Genomic DNA, 24,942 nt, shown 5'->3' on the forward strand with positions numbered 1-24,942 from the left:
ATATCTTAGGAGTCTATGCAATTAACACCTTTCATAAGGACAATGAAATGTCTTTCAGGCCCTGACTCAATTAGCATGTCACTAGTCAGGGCTAATTATAGAATGAGTCACCACATTGAATAGCCAACAACTTGTGATATCTCAAGACATCCTGAAAACATGATTTATTATTAATGTCCCATCTCATGTAATACATGAATTATGATTCACTTGCCACCCCATGCCCAAAGGGCACAGGGTGGACTCAGACCCAAGAGTTATCAGTGACGCTGACACAGGAGTATCCCCCATCCTCACAAAGTCTCTGGGTGTCCCGGGTCATTCCGTTACAATTACATTCAGCCGAGTTGTCCTAATGACAATCGGCTGTTTTTTTTTATTTTATCACCGTACATACCGTATTTTCACCGCTGCTTCCGGGTATGTCTTCTGCGGGACTGGGCGTTCCTAATTGATTGACAGGCTTCCGACCGTCGCATACTGCACGTCACGAGTTGCCGAAAGAAGCCGAACGTCGGTGCGCGGGCGCCGTATAGAGCCGACTCGCAGTCCGGCTTCTTTCGGCAACCCGTGACGCGCTGTATGCGACGGTCGGAAGCCTGTCAATCAATTGGGAACGCCCAGTCCCGCAGAAGACATACCTGGAAGCGGGGGTGATAATACGGTATGTACGGGGATAAAATAAAAAAAAAAACAGCAGATTGTCATTCGGCCAACTCGGCTGAATGTAATGTTAAAAATAAAGTAAAGTTAGCCCATTCTTTTTTTTTTTTTTGGTCTAAAAGTTTTGTTCACCTGTGTTTGTGTTTGTGTCTGTTTACTGATTCCCTTACCGAAGATGGCCGGGGCAGCACCCGAGAGCCGAGGGAGAGATTGGCTTCGGGTGCCGACATCGCGGGCGCCCAGGACAGGTAAGTTTCCATATATTAAAAGTCAGCAGCTGCAGTATTTGTAGCTGCTGACTTTTAATATTTATTTTTCGGTGGAACTCCGCTGCTTTCACACTGGAGCGGGCAGGCGTTGACGGTAAAACGCTGCTACTTTTAGCGGCACTTTACCATCATTTTAGCGGCGCTATTCGGCTGCTAGTTGGGCACATATAACCCTGCTAGTGGCCGATGAAGAGGTTAAATGCGCCCGTGTAGCACCGCTGCAGAAACGCTTTGCAGGCGATTCGGCAGCAGTGCCCATTCATTTCAATGGGCAGGAGTGGTGGAGAAGCGGTATACACCGTTCCAAAGATGCTGCTTGCAGGACTTTAACGTCCTGCCAGTGCACCGCCTCAGTGTGAAAGCAATCGGGGCCTCACACTGAGACTGCAGGGGAGCCGTTTTGCAGGCGCTATTTTTTAGTCCAAAATCGCCTGAAAAACACCCCAGTGTGAAAGGGGTCCAACTGTTAGATTTTATGAGATGAAGGGAAAAACAACAAAAAAAGCGGCCTAACATATCAGCCCAAAAAAAAAAAAAATCAGCATCATATATCGCCCATCGGCCGCCCCAATTTCTAAATGTCGGCATCGGCCAGAGAAAAACCCATATCGGTCGACCTCTAGTCTCTTCCCTTCAATCAGATCTCAGAGCTCTCCTTACTGATGATGTAACTTCAGCTCTCCACCTCCATGCTTCTCAGAGCAGAGAGATCCTGTGTAAATTCTGTACTTTGAGGCTCCATTCACACTTTGGACGCCTGAGTCGCACAACGAGTCGAACGACAAGTCGCACCTATAGATCCATCGTCCCTCACGACGCTCGCTGCACCAAAAAACAAAAACCTTCAGCCTTAAAGTAGGCCGCTGCTGTCTGCCTGCTCCTGTGACCTGGTATGGTTCAGGAGGTGCTCGTTTATCACCACCCCCCCTTTCCTTGCATGCTTGGATAAGGGTCTGGTATAGACTGTGGGGGGGAACCCACATGCAGTTTTAATAAAAAAAATGTTGGCTTGGGGTTCCCCTAAAATCCATACCAAACCTGAAGGGCCTGGTGGGGGGGACTACGCAATTTTTTTCATTTTTTTTTTGATTGCTGACATTTGTTTTTGTTTTGCATTCAGCTGTCAATGGGAAAACCCGCTGACAGCTGATGAGTCGGTTGTTAAGGACTTGGTGGCCAGATTCCCAGCCCACTCCTTATCAAGCAGCTATTCTTCACACAGAATTCAAATTGGTCGATGAGTTTTCAATTGATGCAAATTCAAATCATTCTAAAAATGTAGAATTTGTTAGAAAATAAAGAAACCAAATTAAACTAAACACATTTTTCCATTCTGGATATGTCTTAACGAGTTTGTAGAGCAAAAACAAAACAAAGTCACACTCATCCAAAGTCGCATCAAATCGCAGGGTAACGTTGCAATGGAAATTGCCCGTTTTTTAGTTGCCCAAGTGTGAATGGACTCTGAATGCATGTTGGGAAAAGATGCTTTAGATAAACAGGTACAATTGATGTAGGAGGAATTGTTTAATCTAAGTGTATAACTTGAGGCTGGTCACTGCACTGGATATATGTAAGGGTTTACCACCACTATAAAGGATTATTAAGGCCGGATTCACACCTATGCGAATTGGTTGCGGCTTAAACCGCATCCAATTCGCATAACATTATAAAATACATTGTTTTCAATGAGGCTGGTTCACATATGTGCGATGCATTCGCACTGCGCATTGCCGAAAAAACATGTGCCTTTTCTAGGCATTGCAGGGCGGCTCAGATGCAAATTCAGGCCCATTATCTTCTATGGGCACGCATCTGATTCGCAGATGTGTTCATTTCTCTTCAGGATTTGTCTCATTCACCTCAATACACTTCCCCCCTCCCCCTCCCCTGTCTCCAAATTCGCAGCTAAAACGGAGATGATCTGCTGAACAGTTCTCCTATCTCTCTGCAGAGATAAGAGAGCTGAAATTCGCACCGCACAAGTGTGAATCCGGCCTTAAGCGGGAGTAAAGCCTGCTTTGTGATTTATTTTTTTACCTACAGGTAAGCCTATGATAATACAAAAGATTATAAAAGCACCAAAGATATAGAGATGTGACAACTAAACTGACCGAACGGCAGCTTTATTGATGTAGGTCAATAAAGGTTGGATTAGAGTCGAGATTAGCGCAGGTTCACAGTATTCTACAACATATATGTAATCTTATAAATAATTGTATACATTATTGTGTAAATACTACAAATTAAAAAACCGTGTGCAAACAAAACCCCAATAGCTAAAGTGCAACAAAATGTGGAAATCAATACTGTATGAATTACGAAAAATAAAATTTTAAATAAATGATAAGTGGCAAGTAAAGTGCAAAAAATGTGCAAAACACCATATTGTATATGGATACAAAATTGTGCAAAAAGTTGCAATATAATCAGCAAACTTGGTAAAAAAATAACACATTATACAATTACCTTACAGGTGCTTTAAATTCAAAAGCAAACATTTGTTACGCTGCTGCTTATGCATTCTTAGTTGTGATGGCTGCATCAGTTTCTTTTTTTAAGCCCTGTACACACGGTCGGAATTCCCGACAGAAAAAGTCCGAAGGGAGCTTTTGGTCGGGAATTTCGACCGTGTGTATGCCAGGGCTCGACAAATCCCGGGCGCCAGGTCGCCATGGCGACTAGAAATGGTGTCCTGGCGACTTGGCTTGGAAGGTGTGAGCTGGCGCCATCTGGTGGTGGCTGTTGGTATTACAAGTTAAGCATTACAAGTTAAACAGCAATTCTAATGTCATTTTTCACTATTTTTCACTGCCATCTTCTTCCCTCTAATTAGAACCCCCAAACATTATATATATTTTTTAGCCTAACACCCTAGAGAATAAAATGGCGATCGTTGCAATACTTTCTGTCACGCCGTATTTGCACAGCGGTCTTACAATCGCACTTTTTTGGGAAAAAATTACACTTTTTTAAATAAAAAAATAAGACAACAGTAAAGTTATCCCTATTTTTTTAATATTATGAAAGATAATGTTAAGCCGAGTAAATTGATACCCAACATGTCACGCTTCAAAATTGCGTCCGCTCGTGGAATGCCGACAAACTTTTACCCTTTAAAATCTTCATAGGCGACATTTAAAAAAATCTACAGGTTGCATGTTTTGAGTTACAGAGGAGGTCTAGGGCTAGAATTATTGCTCTCACTCTACCAATCGCGGTGATACCTCACATGTGTGGTTTGAACACTGTTTACATATGCGGGCGCTGCTCACGTATGTGTTCGCTACTGCGCGCAAGCTCGTCGGGACGGGGCGCGTTTTCTGGCTCCTAACTTTTTTAGCTGGCTCCTAGATTCCAAGCAAATTTGTCAACCCCTGGTGTATGCTCCATTCCGACAGAAATAGATTGAGAGCTGGTTGTCAATTTTCCCGTCGGAATTTCCGACTGACCTTTTTTCGTTGGAAATACCGATCGTGTGTACGGGGCATTAGTCGTCTTCTTCTGTTTTTTCATATTTTATCTGGTGATCCAGCCAGCAAGTCTGCTGTTTTTCAAATACGCAAACTCTCCAGCAGGATGTATCAGTTTACATGGATGAGACACACCATTTAACACCGACAGGTGCTTAAAATGATCAGCTTTTATTTTTTCACGCAAAACTGTTTGCAGTAACTGAATATAAGGTTTGAGCTGGCGTTTGGCTTCAATTTGTTAGTGTATCTAAATCTGTTTATACATTTTACACTCCCCTCCCCTTCAGATGGATAATGCTGCTGTCTGCTATACTTCCTGTTCTCCTTCATCCAGAGTGGGGGGGTGCACTAATACAGGAGGTGTGTTACTGGCCAGATCAGCAGGGGAAAAAAAGGGAGAAAAAAAGCCTAAAAAGAAAATGAATGCAGCCACCACATCTAATGACTGGTAAGCTGCAATATATTATTTTTGTTTTTGGTGTTAATACCACTTTAGTATTTAAAATAACAAAAAAAAAAAAAAAAACATCTCTTGCTGCAATACTTGCCTTCCCTCTGGAGCTGTCCTCTTCAGTATTATATCAACATACAATGTCCTTAAAGCGGTGGTTCCCCCTAAAACAAATTTCTAACAATACATTCGTAAGACCCGTTACACTGCGGGTAGGCTGGCTTTTGTTTTGTTTTTTTAGTACATACCTCGATCTCTGCGTTTCGTCCCTTGGCGGTGGGCGTTCCTAGTTGATTGACGTTCCTCCGACGGGCGCATACTGCGCGTCACGACTTTCCGACAGAAGCCGAACGTCATTGCGCAGGCGCCGTATAGAGTCGGCTCTATACGGCGCCTGCGCAGCGACGTTCGGCTTCTGTCGTAAAGTCGTGACGTCACCTATGTGCCCGTCGGAGGAACGTCAATCAACTAGGGACGAAACGCCGAGATCGAGGTATGTACTAAAAAAACAAAACAAAAGCCAGCCTACCCGCAGTGTAACGGGTCTTACGAATGTATTGTTAGAAATTTGTTTTAGGGGGAACCACCCCTTTAACCTCTTGACGACCGAGGACATCCCTGGGACGTCCTGGGCTTTGTGCAGCTACAGGCATCATTCAGATATTACCGTCTTCAGCCGCCGATTCTGTGCACGATAAGAACGACAAAGCGGTGGCTCCGCCGCTTGATTGTTCTTATAGGCAGCGGGAGGCGACACCCCCCCCCCCCCTCTCTCCGCCATCCGGTGCTTCTCCGGGCTCTCCCGTGCCATCGGGGACCCGGAGAGCGAATCGGTCAGCGCTGCTGGAAAGTATAGAGATGACTGGTGACCAGATGGTCACCAGTCATCTCTATGACCGTCGGAGGCCCGGGCGCGACGTTATGACATCACGCCTGGTACCCGGAAGTAAACAAAGCCGCAATCGCGGCTGTCGGCATGAGATCAGTGAATTTTTTTCACCGATTTCATGCTTGTAAGCCTGGAGGAGAGATGTGGGGTCTTATTGACCCGACATCTCTCCATAAAGAGGACCTGTCACACTGATTCCTATTACAAGGGATGTTTACATTCTTTGTAATAGGAATAAAAGGGATCAGAGAAAAAGTGTAAAAATAAAAACAATTAAGTAAAATAAATTTCAAAACGCCCCTGTCCCCGTTATCTCGCGCGCAGAAACGAACACGCATGCAAGTCCCGCCCACATATGTAAATGCCGTTCAAACCCCACATGTGAGGTATCGTCGCGTGCGTTAGAGCCTGTGCAACAATTCTGGCACTAGACCTCCTCTGTAACTCGAAAATAGTAACCTGTAAAAAATGTTAAAGCGTCACCTATGGAGATTTTTAAGTACCGAAGTTTGGCGCCATTCCATGAGTGTGCGCAATTTTAAAGCGTGGCATGTTGGGTATCTATTTACTCGGCGTAACTTCATCTTTCACATTATACAAAAAAATTGGGCTAACTTTACTGTTTTGTTATTTTTTAATTCATGAAACCGTTTTTTTCCCCCAAAAAAAGGCGTTTGAAAAATGATTGCGCAAATACCGTGCGAGGGGAAAAAAAGTTGCAATGACCGCCATTTTATTCCCTAGGGTGTCTGCTAAAAAAAATATATATATAATGTTTAGGGGTTCTGATTAATTTTCTAGCAACAAAATTATGATTTTTACATGAAGGAGAGAAGTGCCAAAATAGGCCCAGTGGTTAAATTGGCCATACACTAAAATAATTAGACGGGTGACACTGTCAGAATACAGTGTCCCTATGGGGGGGGGATATCTCCAGCCATCTAGTTTGTGTGGATGGAAGTATCTGTAAACCGAACTGTATGGCCTGCTGGAGCCTGAACAGTTAAAGTTATTTTATAGCTGAAGTCCAGGAAAAGCAGAGATTAGGGGGCAGATCCACAGAGCGAGTACGCCGGCGTATCTACTGATACGCCGGCGTACTTTCAAATTTCCCGCGTCGTATCTTTTAGTTTGAATCCTCAAAACAAGATACAACGGCATCTGGGTTAGATCTGACAGGCGTACGTCTTCGTACGCCTTCGGATCTAAGATGCAATACTTCGGCGTCCGCTGGGTGGCGTTCACGTAGTTTTCCGCGTCGAGTATGCAAATTAGCTATTTCCGACGATCCATGAACGTACGAGCGGCCGTCGCATTTTTTTACATAGTCTGTTGTCGGCTTTTTCCGGTGTATAGTTAAAGCTGCTATTTTGTCGCGTATAGTTACAACTGCCATGGTAAGTATGGCCGTCGTTCCCGCGTTTAATTTCAATTTTTTTTTTTACGTTTGCGTAAGCCGTCCGTGAATCAGGATGGACGTAATTCATCCTTGCGAGGTCATTAAGCGCAATGCACGGCGGGAAATTTAAAACGGAGCATGCGCAGTTCGATCGGCGCAGAGACGCGCTTCATTTAAATGAAACACGCCCCCTACTCGCCGCATTTGAATTCCGCGCCGTTACGCCGCTTGAGATACACTACGCCGCCGTAAATTACGGCGCACATTCTTTAGGGATTCGATTTAAAGCCAGGTAAGGTACGGCGGCGTAGCGTATCTCAGATACGATGCGCCGGGGCAGATCTCTGTGAATCTGCCCCTATCTAAATACATTTGTCACACGTTTAGGTGTGTCAAGTGCTTGGCCAGAATAATTTTTCCCAAACAGTCTTCCAGTACAGCCTATGAGATATAGCCACCTCCTCCAACAGGAACAGGAAAGGAGTTGCCAAATGCACGTTAAATGATCACTAAAGAAATGTATTTAATTTTTTTAAATAACAAACTTGTTATACTTACCTCCACTGTGCAGCTCGTTATGCACAGAGTGGCCCCGAACCTGGTCTTCTTGGGTCCCTCGGCGGCTGTTTTGGCTCCCCCCACAAGGACTCGACACCTTTATGCGAGCGAGTATGGTGTTAAGTGCTTGCGGGCGCGCTCCCGTGATACAGCGGCGGCCATAGCCGCTCACTGTATCACTTGGCCCCGCCCCCCGGCGTGCTGCGTCATTGGATGTGATTGACAGCAACGCAAGCCAATGGCTGCACTGCTTTCAATCAATGAATGAGCCGAGAAGCCTGCTCGTTCACGGCGTGGGACTTTCGAGGGGTCAGGTAAGTAATCGGAGGGCCACTAATACTCGGATGTTTTTTCACCTTAACTGGTTGCCGACCAGAGGTGGGGGGAGGGGGTGTTCTGCTGTCGGAAATGACTCAGCCAGCGAGTTGAGAAGCGGGGTGAGGGGGCGAAAATGACTTCTCACCAGTCGGGGCCTCTAGTAATTTGGGGGGCCCTTCACAGCTTTGCGGGGCCCTAAGCGGCTTGCATAGTGAGCCTATAGGGAGGATCGGCCCTGGGTGGCACCAACTTTTAAACTCACACATTGGGGTCAGTGGGACGCACCACAACTGTGAGCCAAACGCTTGGTTGATGGTTGCAGTGTGTTGACTTCATTCTTAACAACTTCAGCCCCGGACCATTTTGCTGGTCAATGACCTGGCCACTTTTTGCGATTTGGCACTGCGTCACTTTAACTGACAATTGCGTGGTCGTGTGACGTGGCTCCCAAACAAAATTGGCGTCCTTTTTTTTTACCACAAATTAAGCTTTCTTTTGGTGGTATTTGATCACCTCCTGCGGTTTTTATTTTTTGCGCTATAAACAAAAATAGAGCGACAATATTGAAAAAAAAAATGAATATTTTCTACTTGTTGCTATAATAAATATCCCCCAAAAATATATAAAAAAAACTTTTTTTCCTCAGTTAAGGCCGATACGTATTTTTCTACATATTTTTGGTAAAAAGAATCGCAATAAGCGTTTGATTGGTTTGCGCAAAAGTTAAAGCGTCTACAAAATAGGGGATAGTTTTATGGCATTTTTATTATTATTTTTTTTTTCTAGTAATGGCGGCAATCTGCGATTTTTTTTTTTTTTTTTTTTTATTGGTACTACGAACTCCGGGCACTCGTATCAGCACCAGGGGCGAGCAGGGGGCGCGCGCGCCCCTAGTGGCCACAATGCAAAATCGCGTTATATTACGTGATTTTGCGCAGTCGAGCCAACCTGCCGCCATAAAACTATAGTGGGCGGTCGGCAAGAGGTTAAAGCAGAGTTCTGCCAAAAAAAATAAAAAATAAAAGTCAGCAGCTACAAATACTGAAGCTATTGACTTTTAATATATGGACACTTACCTGTCCAGGGCGCCTGCGATGTCTTCACCCAAAGCCGATCTCTCCCTCGGCTCTCGGGTGCTGCCGCTGCCATCTTTGGTAAGGTAATAAAGAAAGTGAAGCCTAGCGTCTTCACTTCCAGGTTCCCTACTGCCCATGTGCGAGTCGCGCTGTGTGATCCCACTTGTCCCAACTATGTTCTGGGACCGGTGTGTCTCCCAGAAGACAGTGGAGGGGGACGACGAAGTAGGCGCCGGACGTGGCATAGGTCACCGTGGTGATCTATGCCTGGAAGTGGGAGCAAATACCTTTTTATTAGACAGGTATCTGCTCCCTCCTCCCCCTGAAAGGTGCCAGATGTGTCACCGGAGGGGGGGGGATACAGAAAAGCGCAAGTTCAATTTTTGGGTGGAACTCCACTTTTATCGCCACTTGGCAATGTAAAAAAAAAGGGGGCAACCAGGAGGCAGCCAAATCCCCTCCTGATCACCTTCTGAAAAGCAGTCCATCGTGGGAAAAGTTGTAGATTGCATTTGAGAAATGGATGTGTTTATGTTTCTGACACTTTCCTACTTTGTTTCAGGAAGAGGAAGAAAGGCGTGTTAGTCCTAAATTCTGGGGAAGGTGCTGAGAAAAATGAAGACAAAGCAGAGAATTCTGAGGAAGACAATGGAATCAACATGGATGAAGAAAAGAAACACAAAAAAGAAGAAGCAAAAAAAAAGCATGCAGAGGATTTGTGGTCTAGTTTCCTTTGTGATGTGGGGCACAAGCCCAAAGCCCCGCCTCCTGCGCCAAGTACACAGAACACCCAGGTACTGGCTCATCGCTGTCAATGAGGAAAAATCCCCTTAAGGCTTAGTTTACGCCTGTGTGTCTCATGGGTTTCTGTGGTTATTTTAGTGATTTTTAGTGTAAATATGGAATAACATTTGAAGACGTTGTACTGTTTAGAACAGGGATCCTCAAACTACGACCCTCCATCTGTTGTAGAACTACACATACGCATTGCAAGATACTGACATTCACAGACATGACTAGGCATCATGGGAACTGTAGTTCCTGAACAACTGGAGGGCTGTAGTTTGAAGACCCATGGTTTAGAAGCTAAGATTCCCCTATTGCTATGCTAATGAACCTATTGGACTGGTTTATGAAGCTCAGGACAGGAAATTATGCTGCATGAATTAGGGGGAGAGGAAAGAGGACTGGAACAAGCCTTGTGCTTGAGACAAAGGAGCAGTACTGTGTTATTTTTTTTTTTTTGTGCTAAAGAAAAAAGAGAAGTTTGTATGTGCAGCATTTTGTTTAGTAAAGCATTAAATTGGTAATAAATTCAGCATTTTGATTTTTACATACAGGTAAGCTTACCTGTAGGTTAAAGGAATATCTCCTACACATGCACTGTGTAGGAGATATTAGTTTAGCAGCTGGTGACGTCACTGGCGCATGCTCTCTGTAGGAACTGGGAGTTCCTATTTGATTGACAGTCTTCCGACGGTCGCATCCATCGCGTCACGAGTAGCCGAAAGAAGCCGAACGTCGGTGCCGCTCTATACGTCGCCTGCGCACCGACGTTCGGCTACTTTTGGAAAATCGTGACGCGATGGATGCGACCGTCGGAAGCCTGTCGGAAGACTGTCAATCAAAATAGGAACGCCCAGTCCCGCAGCCCATACCCGGAAGCGGCGGAGAAGATCGCTCTCTAAAACGGTAAGTACTGCCTCGATTTAAAAAAAACTAGCCGATTCCCCTTGACAAAATGAGCCTCAATCTAAGGTTAAAAATTGTTATTTCTGGGTGAACCTCCACTTTAAAAGACAAAGCAAAACACTCATCAAATAACTCTCTGCGGCCGATCGCTTTCATAGAGCGGTAGAGGGGCAGCTTGCAGGCGTTAGGAGGTGATACTCCCAATTTTCTGAATGCCTGTTTTTTTTTTTTGACAGCTTAACGGGTTTTTCAATCGAAATGCCACATTTGCAAGCCTAGCACTTGACTTGTGGTTACGGCAACACCCCATTCAATTGAAAGGGTTGCATTCATTGGCAGTACTTCCTGCCAAACGTGATGGGGGCTATATTTTTTGCCAGGCCACAAAACAAAGCATCACGGCCGTCACACGTGTTCAGCCCTGTAAAACTGCCTTTGCAGCTTAAAGTGGAGGTTCCCCCTAAAAAAATGTTCTAACAATACATTCAGAAGACTGATTACACTGCGGGTATGCTGTTTTTTTTTTTTTTTTTTTTTGTACATACCTCGATATCGCCGTTTCATCCCTCGGCTTCCGGGTATGATTCTTGCTGGACCTAGTTGATTGACGTTCCGACCGACCGACGCATACTTGTAGTCACGACTTTCCGAAAGAAGCCGAACGTCGCTGCGCAGGCGCCGTATAGAGCCGATTCTATACGGCGCCTGCGCAATGATGTTCGGCTTCTGTCAGAAAGTCGTGACGCGCAGTATGCGCCGGTCGGAGGAACGTCAATCAACTAGGTCCAGCAAGAATCATACCCGGAAGCCGAGGGATGAAACGGCGATAATGAGGTATGTACGAAAAAACCCAGCATACCCGCAGTGTAATCAGTCTTCTGAATGTATTGTTAGAATTTTTTTTTAGGGGGAACCTCCACTTTATGGGGGCATTTGGGTGGGTGTTTTTGTTAGAGTTGTACTTTATTTGCATTCTTTCAATGTGGACTTGTTCTGGCTGCTGCAGGTTCCTGGGCTGCAATTATTCGTGATTTATATCAGGGCCGAAACAACTAATCGATTATGAAATTAATCGATTACAATTTTCATAATCGATTAATCGGCCAGTAACATAATGGGGTTAAAAAAACTAAAATTGCCCTTTTAGAGTACAAAAAAGCAAATCGCTACTGTAAATATTACTTTCACTGTCCAAAAGTAAAAAAAATGAACCCCTTACAGTAGCGATTATTTGCTATTTTTGTACTTATTTTTGTTTTTTTAACCCCATTATGTTACTAAACATCTCAGGCCTGGGTCACACACTACAGTTAATTTACATGTTTTCCTATGGGACACGTTCACATCCATGATTTTTTTTCAGCTGCTGCGTATTTGGAAAGGGCAAGGACTTTTTAACGCAAAACAGTGCTATTTTTTTTTTTTTTTTTGGTTCAATATACTTCAATGGAGAAGATGCAGAAAAGCATGTAATGTGTTTTTGCGGCAATTTGTGTTTTGTAATCTGCCCAACAACAAATTGGCCCAAAAAAAAAAAAAACTCCACTTTAACCACTTCCAAACCGCTGTACGACTATATACGGCCACACTTTAAAGATGGATATCTTGGTAACGGCAGCAGCTGCTACCACAACCGAGGTATCCATCTTTAGTGTGAGCGGTTCTGTTAACGATAACGGCGGTCTCCGCGGCAGATTCGCCGCAAGATCGCCGTTATCGGCGGCGGGAGAGGGGCCCGCCGCTCTCCCGCGCCCTCCGCCGCTTACCGGAGCCGTCGGTAGCGGCGGAGGCGATTGGGTCCGTTCGGTAGCTGTGTGGGGTTGCGAGTGAGGGGAAAATCGCCCCCACCCGTCCCCATAGCTCTGCTGGGCGGAAGTGACGTCAAATCGTCAGTCCCACCCAGCGTCTTAAACATTTTTTTTTTTTTGTCATTTGAAAAAATTACAGTTTAAATTTTTTTTTTTTTTTTTTGCATTTTTGTCTAAATATGAGATCTGAGGTCTTTTTGACCCCAGATCTCATATTTAAGAGGACCTGTCATGCTTTTTTCTATTACAAGGGATGTTTACATTCCTTGTAATAGGAATAAAAGTGATCATTTATTTTTTTATTTTTTTCCAGTGTAAAAAAAAAAAAAAAAAAATAAGAAAACATTTTTTTTTTAAAGCGCCCCGTCCCGACGAGCTCGCGCGCAGAAGCGAACGCATAGGTGAGTAACGCCCGCATATGTACACAGTGTTCAAACCACACAAGTGAGGTATCGCCGCGATCGTTAGAGCGAGAGCAATAATTCTAGCCCTAGACCTCCTCTGTAACTCAAAAAATGCAACCTATAGAATTTTTTAAACGTCGCCTATCGAGATTTTTAAGGGTAAAAGTTTGACGCCATGCCACGATAGGGCGCAATTTGTAAGCGTGACATGTTTGGTATCATTTTACTCGGCGTAACATTATCTTTCACAATATATAAAAAAATTGGACCAAATTTATTGCTGTCTTATTTTTTTAATTAAAAAAAGTGATTTTTTTTTCAAAAAAAGTGCGCTTGTAGGACCGCTGCGCAAATATGGTGTAACAAAAAGTATTGCAATGATCGCCATTTTATTCTCTAGGGTATTAGAAAAAAAATATATAATGTTTGTGGGTTTTAAGTAATTTTCTAGCAAAAAAAAAATGTTTTAGTCTTGTAAACACCAAATCTGAAAAACACCCACGTTACTGAAGTGGTTAAGGGAGGAAGGGGAGTTGCGGGCTGCAGTGGGGAGACCCAGACATCTGACATATCTGAGAGTGTTTGAAGATGAATAATCTCCTGGAGTTTTTTAGCTGTGCATGGAAAACGATACAGATAAGTATTATTAATGGTGTTTATTGTGCTGTTTGACATCTTCCTCTTTTTTGCAACATTGTCTCTTTAACCTAATACCCTTCACATTAGGTTGTGATTTCTTTTTGTTGTCCTTCCATGGAGAGAATGTCCAACTTTTGTATTGAATTTTCAAACCACAACTATTTGTTATTGGTTTGTGGCCAGGAAATGCTGAAGGTTTGTCATCCACATTGATTTTCAAGTCAGATATAAGCTATTTTAAAATCATTTTTCGCAGAAGTGTTTTGCTTCCTATGGCAGGCAATCGGTTCTGTTATCACAGTGTCCAATCCTTAAAGGGGAAATTATAGTATGGTTCCAGTTAGCAGCTACGTTTAGTTGTACTGCTTATTCTATTACATATACAGATTTGTAGATTCTGTATTTTACTGCAGTCACTCATGCCGCCCACACACGATCAGTCCATCCGATGAGAACGGTCTGATGGACCGTTTTCATCGGACCAAACCGATCATGTGTGGGCGCCATCGGTTATTTGTCCATAGGTTAAAAAAAAAGCAATCTTCTGGCCAAAATGAGAATCATGATTTTTTTGCTTAGAATGAAGATCACGATTCTCTCACGATTCTCACGACGTAAGATCTTTTACATTTATACAAAAAAAAAAAAAAAAAAAGGGCTAACTTTACTGGCTATTTTTTTTTTTAAATTCATTAAAGTAATTTTTTTCCCAAAAAATTGCATTTAAAAATGCGCAAATACAGTGCAACATAAAATATTGCAACAACCGCCATTTTATTCTCTAGGGTCTCTACTAAAAAAATATATAATGTTTGGGGGTTCTAAGTAATTTTCTAGCAAAAAAAATAAGGATTTTAACTTGAAAAGAGCTGTGAGAAAAAGGTTTGGTGTTTAAGTGGTTAAACGTTCCCTAATTTACATACAGAAGTTTTATTCCTTTGATGTGATACAATGTTTAGACTTAACATTCCACTGATAAAGAATGTTTTCAAAACTTGGCAGATTGCCCAGACTTTGACTTTTGGCTGAGAGTAGAGAGGAAATTCTTTGCATACCAAAGTGCAGAGAGAAAATTATTTTCATGTCAAAGATCGTGAAACCCTGTGTCAAGAATTGCAAGGGAAAAAGATCGCGATAACCATTCTTGACAATTAATTGTGCAGCTCTATCTTGTATTAAGTTAAAAATCCACGCATGCCCGGAATCAAGTCGACGCATGCTTGGAAGCATTGAAGCACGTCGTTGTGTTTTACGTCACCGCGTTCTGACACGATCGTTTTTTTAACCGATGGTGTGTAGGCGCGACGGACCATCAGTCAGCTTCATCGGTTAACCCAGAGGTCTTCAAACTATGGCCCTCCAGTTGTTCAGGAACTACAATTCCCATCATGCCTAGTCATGTCTGTGAATGTCAGCGTTTTGCAATGCCTCATGGGACGTGTAGTTCCACAACAGCTGGAGGGCCGTAGTTTGAGGACCCTTGGGTTAACCGATAAAAAAGGTCCATCGGTCCGTTCTCATCGGATGGACTGATCGTGTGTATGCGGCATTAGCCTTTCTGTTTCACCACTTCTGGGGTAAGAAAACCTTCATATAGAGTGTATTGTCTACAGTCAGACTAGTCTGTTGGACCTGCACTAGGCGCTATGAGACATAACCATTGTGCTGTACTGCTAAGAATCAAATGCAGCATACATGTTTTCACCCTAAACATATCATGCAATCTGATTGTACGATCCAAAAGGACCCACCCTCCACTCCTTCTTTGGAATCCATTGAGAAAAGCATATGCATAGAGGAAAAGTCAAATGAATCGCAAGGTTCCCCCTACGCACAATTTTTTATTTATTTTTTCCCCATTTTGAGATTTAACAAAGCATTTTCAGGATTGTTTGCAGAGAGTTCTCTACTCAAGCTGTCAAAAAAAAAAAAATAACAGGCAGGCTGCCAAGTTTCACAACATTCCTCAGCTGTGGAGCGAACTATAAACTTTGTAACGTTCTTGTTCTTTAAATAAAACTAATGAGCTGCGGTCTGTAAATGAGGGCAGTTTAACCACTGAAAGACTAAACCTTTTACTGACACTTGTTGGTTTCAAGTAAAATCATAATTGTTTCTGCTAGGAAATCAATATATATATATATATATATATATATATATATATATATATATATATATATATATATATATATATATGAAGTTGCGCCACTAGAATCGTGATCTTTATTCTAAACAAAAAAATTGCGATTCTAAATTTGGCCAGAATCGTGCAGCGATACTATGTAACTATGACCAGAGAGAAGTTCCCATTGATCGAAATTCATCTGGTTCCTGCTAAACTGGACAAATTTCGATATGTGTAAACCCAGCTTAACACCCTCTGCATCAACAGTTCAGCGCCAGAAAGAGAGACCGGCACAAATTAGGGGTTCTTTGTTAAAGAGGAAATAAACCCTGATTGCTGTTACTTCTTCTTTGTTTCCCTGCAAAGGTAAAGCATAATGGACTACTATGCATTGCGTAGTAGCCCATTATGTGACGCTTACCTGCAGGAGGAGCCCTCAATGTCCCCGTCTTCCTTTGCGAGTAGCGAGCGACCATTCTTCACCCCTCTTCCTTCCGGGTCCGCGAACTCCAGCTCTGTGAGTGGCCTGAGTTAGAAACGGCACATTGTGTAACAAATCGCTGTACGGCCATTTGCAAATATCTCCTAGACCGTGCAGGTTTGGGAGATATTTGTTGCACCTACAGGTAAGCCTTAATCTAGGCTTACCTGTAGGTTAAAGTGGTTGTAAAGGGTTTACAACCACTTAAGACCTGGACCAATATGCAGGTAAAGGACCTTGCCCCTTTTTTCGATTCGGCACTGCGTCACTTTAACTGACAATTGCGCGGTCGTGCGACGTGGCTCCCAAACAAAATTGGCGTTCTTTTTTTCCCACAAATAGAGCTTTCTTTTGGTGGTATTTGATCACCTCTGCGGTTTTTATTTTTTGCGCTATAAAAAAAATAGAGCGACAATTTTGAAAAAAATTCAATATTTTTTACTTTTTGCTATAATAAATATCTCCAAAAAAGATGTAAAAAAAATGTTTTTTTCCTCAGTTTAGGCCGATACGTATTCTTCTACCTATTTTTGGTAAAAAAAATCGCAAAAAGCGTTTATCAATTGGTTTGCGCAAAGTTTATAGCGTTTACAAAATAGGGGATAGTTTTATGGCATTTTTATTAATATTTTTTTTTACTAGTGATGGCGGCGATCAGCGTTTTTTTTTTTTTTTTTTCGTGACTGCGACATTATGGCAGACACATCGGACACTTTTTGGGACCATTGTAATTTTCACAGCGAAAAGTGCTATAAAAATGCACTGGTTACTGTGAAAATGACAATTGCAGTGAAGGGGTTGACCACTAGGGGGAGCTGTAGGGGTAAGTGTAACCTTGTGTGTTTCTAACTGTAGGGGGGCGGGGCTGGACATGTGAGGTCAGTGATCGTCCTTCCCTATATCAGGGAACAGACGATCACTGACATTGCCACAGAAAAGAAGGGGGAAGGTTTGATTACACTCGCCTCTCTCCGTTCTTCAGCTTCTGTGACCCGATCGCGGGACACCCGCGGCAATCGGGTCCGCGGACGCAGTCACGGAGCTTTGGACCGGGTCGCGAGCGACCATGGCTGGGCTCTTAAAGGGGACGTATATATACATCCATGAGCCCAGCCGTGCCTTTCTGCCGACGTATATCGTCGTGCGGCGGTCCTTAAGTGGTTAAGTTATAAATTAACACAATAATACAATCTACTCCACAAATCTTTTTAGGCTTTTATGCCCATTCACTCTTTAGCTGATGACTCTCTTGCCACCAACCTTGAGGTTCTAGGGCTCGGATTCCCCCTTTCTGTAGAAGGCTATGTTGTTTTTTCTTCCCTCCTTTTTTTCACACATTTTTTTAAAACCCACCTATACAGGTGTATTGCTTGGCAGTTTTAGGAAAATATAGTGGCTGCAGATTGAAATGTTAAGGTGTTGCAAAAAAATTTTTTATTTCGCAGAAGTTGAGTTTTCTTTTAAACCAAAGATCCTCAAACTATGACCCTCCAGCTGTTGCGGAACTACACATCCCATGAGGCATTGTAAAAGTCTGACATTCACAAACATGACTAGGCATGATGGTAATTGTAGTTCCTGAACAACTGAAGGGCCATAGTTTGAAGACCCCTGTAATTTAAACTTTTCTACTTTTGATGTCTATCAGAAAACATATTGACACGTGTTTTGAAAACGCGTTAATATTTGTATTTGTATTTTTTTTATCTTGACTCTGCTAATATCTTCCTTCCAGGCCCAACCAGAAAAACCCAAGGAAACCAATAAAGCTACACAGCAAACTCCATCGCCTAAGGAAGAGCCCAAAAAAGTGACCATCACAAGGGTGTTTGATTTTGCTGGTGAGGAAATACGGTGAGTACAAAGCTAAGCATTTATAAAGTGTTAGCTGGGTGCTTGGGGAGAGGCAGTGGAGGCCCCGGTATCCCAGAATGCATTTGGAAATGGAGAACTAAGACAGAGCAGCTCTAGCCACTTCCTGTTTTTACAGAGCAGCCTTGTGGTAACTCCATTTGCTTCTATGTGCAGGCAAAAGCATCAACCGGCCAGCAATACTGACATTGCCAGGTAGAAGCAGAGGCATCAGGCATTGTCGTGGCAAAGCTTTTTGTTTCAGCAAAGTTGAGCTGGGCCCAAGCCAAGTGTTGAAGAGATCAATGTATATAAATTCACAAAAAACCTGCTATCGCACCACAACTCAACCATTTCTCAAAGCAGACGATTTCCTCTACATCACTTCCCTTTTAGGCACTTCCCACTAGAAAAGTAACACATCATGGGCATTTATCAAGCATTCTTGAAGCAATTTCAAATGCCCAACAAGAACATGTAAAAAAAATACATCATTAAAGCGGTGGTTCCCCCTAAAACACATTTCTAACAATAGATTTGTAAGACCCGTTACACTGCGGGTAGGCTGGCTTTTGTTTTTGTTTTTTCGTACATACCGAGATCTCGCCGTTTCGTCCCTTGGCGGTGGGCGTTCCTAGTTGATTGACGTTCCTCGGACGGGCGCATACGTGACGTCACGACTTTCCGACAGAAGCCGAGCGTCATTGCGCAGGCGCCGTATAGAGTCGGCTCTATACGGCGCCTGCGCAGCGACGTTCGGCTTCTTTCGGAAAGTCGTGACGTCACGTATGCGCCCGTCCGAGGAACGTCAATCAACTAGGAACGCCCACTGACAAGGGACGAAATGCCGAGATCGAGGTATGTACTAAAAAAAAAAAGCCAGCCTACCCGCAGTGTAACGGGTCTTACGAATGTATTTTTAGAAATGTGTTTTAGGGGGAACCACCCCTTTAATGCTATAGGCACATTAAATAGGAACTCGGGCCTACCTCCTTTATTTTTTTCCCCCGCTTGGTGGTATGTGCACATTTCAGATATTCACTTATCTGGTGGATCCAGCATTGACCTGCTGAGATCATCTCATGCCTGGCCACAGCTCCGTCCTGCACTGCCATGTTCTCTCTGACATCTTTGAGAGGCCCACTGGCTCTTTGGGTTCAGGGGGTGGGCCTCTTGATGACGCTATGATAGGCCCGCCCCCTCCTCCTGTTTATTTAATGAATAGCCATGCCTCCTTGGATATGTGACGTACATATCCCAGGAGGCACAGCGGGCAGTCTGCGTGTCATTCGCCCAAGGTCAAGTGACTTTTCAATAAAAAAATTAAGATGTAAACATAAGACCAACACAGGACCTGTCACACTGATTCCTATTACAAGGGATGTTTACTTTTTTTAAAAAGTGTAAAAATAAAAAAAAATTCAAAACGCCCCTGTCCCCGTTATCTCGCGCGCAGAAGCGAACACGCATGCAGGTCCCGTCCACATATGTAAACGCCGTTCAAACCCCACATGTGAGGTATCGTTGTGTGCGTTAGAGCGTGTGCAACAATTCAGAGGAGGTCTAGTGCAGACCTCCTCTGAAACTCGAAAATAGTAACCTGTAAAAAATGTTAAAGCGTCACCTATGGAGATTTTTAAGTACCGAAGTTTGGCGCTATTCCATGAGTGTGCGCAATTTTAAAGCGTGACATGTTGGGTATCTACTTACTCGGTGTAACATCATCTTTCACATTATGCAAAAAAATTGGGCTAACTTTACTGTTTTGTTATTTTTTAATTCATGAAACCGTTTTTTTCCCCAAACAAAGGCGTTTTAAAAATGATTGCGCAAATACCGTGCGAGGGGAAAAAAAGTTGCAATGACCGCCATTTTATTCCCTAGGGTGTCTGGTGTTTGGGGGTTCTGATTAATTTTCTAGCAAAAAAATTGGGAGAGAAGTGCCAAAATTGGCCCGGTGGTAAAGTGGTTAAAATTGTATAACGTTCATTGTATATGAAATGCATGAGCAGAGGTGCCAAACCACTTGGCAGTGAAAAAACACAACATTACCAAGCGATATATACTGTATTTATAACGCACACAGAAATATATCGCGCACCCTAGCTTTAAGAGGGAAGTTTCAGGAAAAAAAAAGTTCCACAGCCCCCTGCGTATAACACGCAGGTACAGTTTCCCCTCTATTTTCAGGGTAAAAAAATGAGTGTTATACGCCAATAAATACAGTAAATCCTGTATAATAATAATAATAAGAGGAAGAAAAGGAAAGACGAGGGTGTGGAGAAGATGAGGGTGGGAAAGAGAAGGAGGGATAAGGGTAAGATGAGAGTTGACCATCCCACTCCCTGCTGGACAGTCCCAATAATCTTCAAAGAGCGCTATGGATGTGTAAGACAAAGCTAGAAATGGCATTCTTTTTATTTTTATCACATTTTTTTTTATTGATCGATTCAGAAAAGGAAAAAAAAAAAAGAAAAAGTAACAAACAATGGACATTATACAGGGCCAGCAACCCTGAATAACCAGTATATAGAACACAATCTGTCAAAAGAGCTCAATGGGTGCAACAGCCAAATGAAGGTGTGGCATCTTAATGACATCACTGCTCACATCACAACTAAACAGGGGATGTTACATAACAGATGACCAGGGAAGGGGCAAGCATATCGGCCACCGGTCTTGCACACAGACTAGTGGACATTAATCTCCTATTATTCAGGTTTGCAGAAGTCATATGTCGATGGCTGAAGAACTGTATGCAAAAAGATCTTTCTTGATGGTAAAAAATAACATGCATGAAAGTGCTCCAACATTTCTGCCCGGAGTTCCACTTAAAAACAAAAAACATAAACAAGAGAATTGTTGCAGCTCATCTGTAAGATCGACTGAACAGTAAAATCCATCCTGTTCTGATTATCTGTGTACTTTGCAGGGGATTTTACTTTTGGCATAATTGTACATACATGGAGCAAGTCTTGTTATCCATCCTATGACACACTCTATTAGATCATGTAATTGCAAGCAAACGTCTGTAAAACAGACATGATATCCATAAAAGAAAACCCTTAAGCTGAACTTTGCAGGGATTTTTATCAATAAACTGGCTTGGGTATGGAATCTAGATCCCTGTTGAGGCCCAAGTTATACACAAGCTTTTGGATCAACTTGGCAGAATGTCATTGAAGAGGACCTGTACTTTGGAAGCTGAGCCCAAAAAAAGTAAGCAGAGGGCAAAGGACTATTCACCAATGGACACCCCTGCAGCTGATCTGTTATCAATTACTGACTTGCCATGCAAGGTTCTGCATTGTATCTGTGTGTCTGGGGATGGGGTGGCCATCTTGGGCACTAGTAAGGAAGATTCAAGGGACAGGAAGCTCATATTCACAAAGTTGATAAAGCAGAAGCAGGGAAATTTTGCAGTGCAGACCTTCATGTACAGCTTTCTCTCCAGCAAGTACAACAGTGAGTACCATTGTAGTGACCCAAGTCTCAGGCCTCGTACACACGACAGAGGAACTCGACGTGCTTGGCACGTCGAGTTCCTCGTCGAGTTTTGGGATGAAGCTGCCGAGGAGCTCGGCGGGCCGGCTTCTCCCATAGAAGAACGAGGACAACGAGAAAATAGAGAACATGTTCTCTATTTTCTCGTCGAGTTCCTCGGCGGCTCCATCGAGCCAAAACTGTACAGACGACAGAGTTTCTCGGCAGAATCCGGGTTTTGACCGAGTTTCTCGGTGAATTCTGCCGAGAAACTCTGTCGTGTGTACGAGGCCTCAGACTAGAAGAGGCAACAGTGCCTTGATGATCTAACATTGCGGATACACAGCAATGAGGCACAGGACAAAAAGGTAATTTACTTACTGCTTAGGCTGTTAAAGCGGAGTTCCGGCCACAATTAGGTTAGGTTGTTACAGCATTTAGACACTTTATAAAATAGAAATTGACTGGGGCCATCTTAAGTGTGGGCATCATGAAGCCAGACTGTATGACTTCCTGGATTTCAGCCTTGCAGATCTCGCACATGCTCAGTGCTGCACAAGCAGTGTCAGATCAGGTTTCAGCACCTGTAATGTCCAAGTCACATGATTCTTCGAGACCGGGGAGTGCACAGACTCCTGGAAAGTTACACCCACTACATTCCCAGGAGTCTGTGCGGTGTAGGTTAGGAAGCTAAAGCACCTAGGCGCAGGAAGTGGGAAGATTAACTATTCTGCCTAGCAACAACACTTTGAAGGCATCTAAAAAAAAAAAAATATATTCTTAAAGGACTAATGACATTTTTTTAAAACTACTGATGTAATGTTATATTTATGGGTGGAACTCCACTTTAACTAAAATATAAGAAATCTTCATCTACTTTAGGCCCCCCCCCCCCACCCACCAAAAAATTTAAGACCGCAGCTACAAATACTGCAGCTGCTGACTTTTAATATAAGGACATGTGCCTGTCCAGGGTGCCCGCGATGTCAGCACCCCAGCCGATCTTCGGATTGGCTGTTAGGTGCAGCCGCCGCCATTGCCGGTGAGGAACCCGGCAGTGAAACCTTTCAGCTTCACAGCCATTTCCCTACTGTGCATGCGCGAAGAGCGATGCACTTTCTAATTGGCCTGGCGGGAGAGGAACGAGGAGAAGGCAGAACTTCCGAGAGACGGCATCATCTCCAGAAGTGGGGAAGGGGATCCCTGAAAGGTGCCAAATGTGGCACAGGAGGTTGTAAAGGTAAATGTTTTTTCACCTTCATGCATCCTATGCATGAAGGTGAAAAAACATCCGATGGTACCGCCCCCCCCCCCCCCCAGCCCCCGTTTTACTTACCTGATCGTTCGAAATTCCCGGGCGTGTCCATGTGATGTTCTTGGGTTCCCAGCCTGGCCGTTGATTGGCTACGCTGGGCAGATTGATAGCAGCGCAGCCATTGGCTAGCTGAAACAAAAGTTACGGATTAAACCGTAAGTACAGCTCAAAAAAAAAAAGGCATACTGTAGCTGACGCTAGTATGCTCGTTTGTATGGTAGATCAAAAATTTTTTTTTTTCAGGGTGAACCCCCGCTTTAACAGATTATTTAGCTCTTTAGCTGTATTATTTTCAATGCCCTCTAGGTGGAGTGGTAGCACTGTCATTTGAATAGAAAGCTGTTTCGATCGTCTACATTGAAGTGCTGCACTGACTGCATCAATTCTCTGCTTCCAGACTTCCTGACTCTGACTAACATAATAATTCAAGAGGCCTATTCTAGGAACATGCGTGGTTACCGTCCAGCAAAATCTGGTCAGACAGTGCTGGCAGCGGCGGATTGTTGGGTCCTCTTTGTAACAAATGTGCTGTGTTTTGCCCCCTCTAATGCTCATTTTTCACCTCCTGTATTTGGGAGTTGTCTTCAGAGGAGGCCCAGCGCTAAGAACAAGAGGGGGTCACATCCTGTGTGCCAGCTGATGAAGTCAGTGAGAATCGGGCTCCCGCAAAGCCAAGAAGCTTGCCTATTCCTCTGGGGTATTTCTCCGTCTCACCACTGACGTGAATCATTAGGAAAATCAATAAACATTCATTTCCAAGTCTATGCTGGATTTGGAAACAAACAGAGGTGTCTAATGTAGAATTCTCCCACACATTGCGCCGCATTGGAGCTGCTGATGTACTTTTATATTTGTATGTCTTTCTGTAACCAGCTTGATTGTAACTGTGCCAAGCTTTGCTTTTCATATCAGATCTGGAATCCAGATGTTGTCGCCTTTTTGTATATTGACTTTTAAAGTGGACCTGGTACTACACACTTTAAAATGGCAGCTAGGAGCAAATCAGCAGGTTCACTTTTATGCCATTTGAAGTGTTAAGGAAATAAAGGAAAGGTGAGTATGTGCTGCTGGGGAGGGCAGCATGAATGCCAATCTGTTTCTTTGGCCAATCAAGAGTTTGCTTCAAACCTTAGGGATGCAGTTTTGCTTGTCAAAATATTTTATTGATTGGATCAACAAGTAAATACAAGCAGTTGTAATAAATAGGGTTGTCCCGATAACACTTTTTTAGGACCGAGTACGAGTACCGATACTTTTTTTCAAGTACTCGCCGATACCGAATACCGATACTTAAATGCAGCCATGTCCCCCCCATATCCAGCCATGTCCCCCCCCCCCATATCCAGTCGTGTCCCCCCCCATATCCAGCCATGTCCCCCCCCCCCCCATATCCAGCCATGTCCCCCATATGCAGCCATGTCTCCCCCCCATATGCAGCCATGTCTCCCCCCCATATGCAGCCGTGTCTCCCCCCCATATGCAGCCGTGTCTCCCCCCATATGCAGCCGTGTCTCCCCCCATATGCAGCCGTGTCTCCCCCCATATGCAGCCGTGTCTCCCCCCCGTATCCAGCCATGCCCCCCCCATGCAGCCATGTCCCCCATTTGCAGCCATGTCTCCCCCCCCACATATCCAGCCATGTCTTCCATATGCAGCCATGTCCCCCTTACCTGCATCCCCGCTGCCGCCAACTGCTTAATACGCGCGGGGAACATCACAGCTTTCATTTGAATAGCTGTAATGATTCGCGCCGCGTATAGACACTCCCCCTTGCTCGGCATTGGACAGTTCACCCGAGCAAGGGGGAGTGTCTATACGCGGCGCGAATCATTACAGCTATTCAAATGAATGCTGTAATGTTCCCCGCCCGTATTAACCAAGTGGCGGCGGCAGCGGGGATGCGGCAGGATGCCGCGTAGCGGCGTGATGCGTTGGCGGCGGGGGGGGGAGTATTCTATTTCGGTATCGGGGGTGTTTGCGGGAGTACGAGTACTCCCGCAAATACTCGGGACAACCCTAGTAATAAATAATACAACAGTAAGCAA

General features: G+C 43.9%; 1 protein-coding gene across 1 annotated transcript in view; it reads left to right on the plus strand.

Annotated features, from left to right (window-relative positions):
* Nucleotides 1-24,942, plus strand: part of CFDP1 (craniofacial development protein 1) — a 100,476-nt gene that overhangs the window by 6,852 nt on the left and 68,682 nt on the right. The window contains exons 3-4 of the mRNA XM_040329084.1: nt 9,662-9,893; nt 17,984-18,102. Coding sequence (XP_040185018.1) covers nt 9,662-9,893; nt 17,984-18,102 — 351 coding nt within the window. The remainder of the gene's footprint in view (nt 1-9,661; nt 9,894-17,983; nt 18,103-24,942) is intronic.

This window comes from Rana temporaria, chromosome 11 (genome assembly GCF_905171775.1).
Source record: "Rana temporaria chromosome 11, aRanTem1.1, whole genome shotgun sequence".
NCBI lineage: Eukaryota > Metazoa > Chordata > Amphibia > Anura > Ranidae > Rana > Rana temporaria.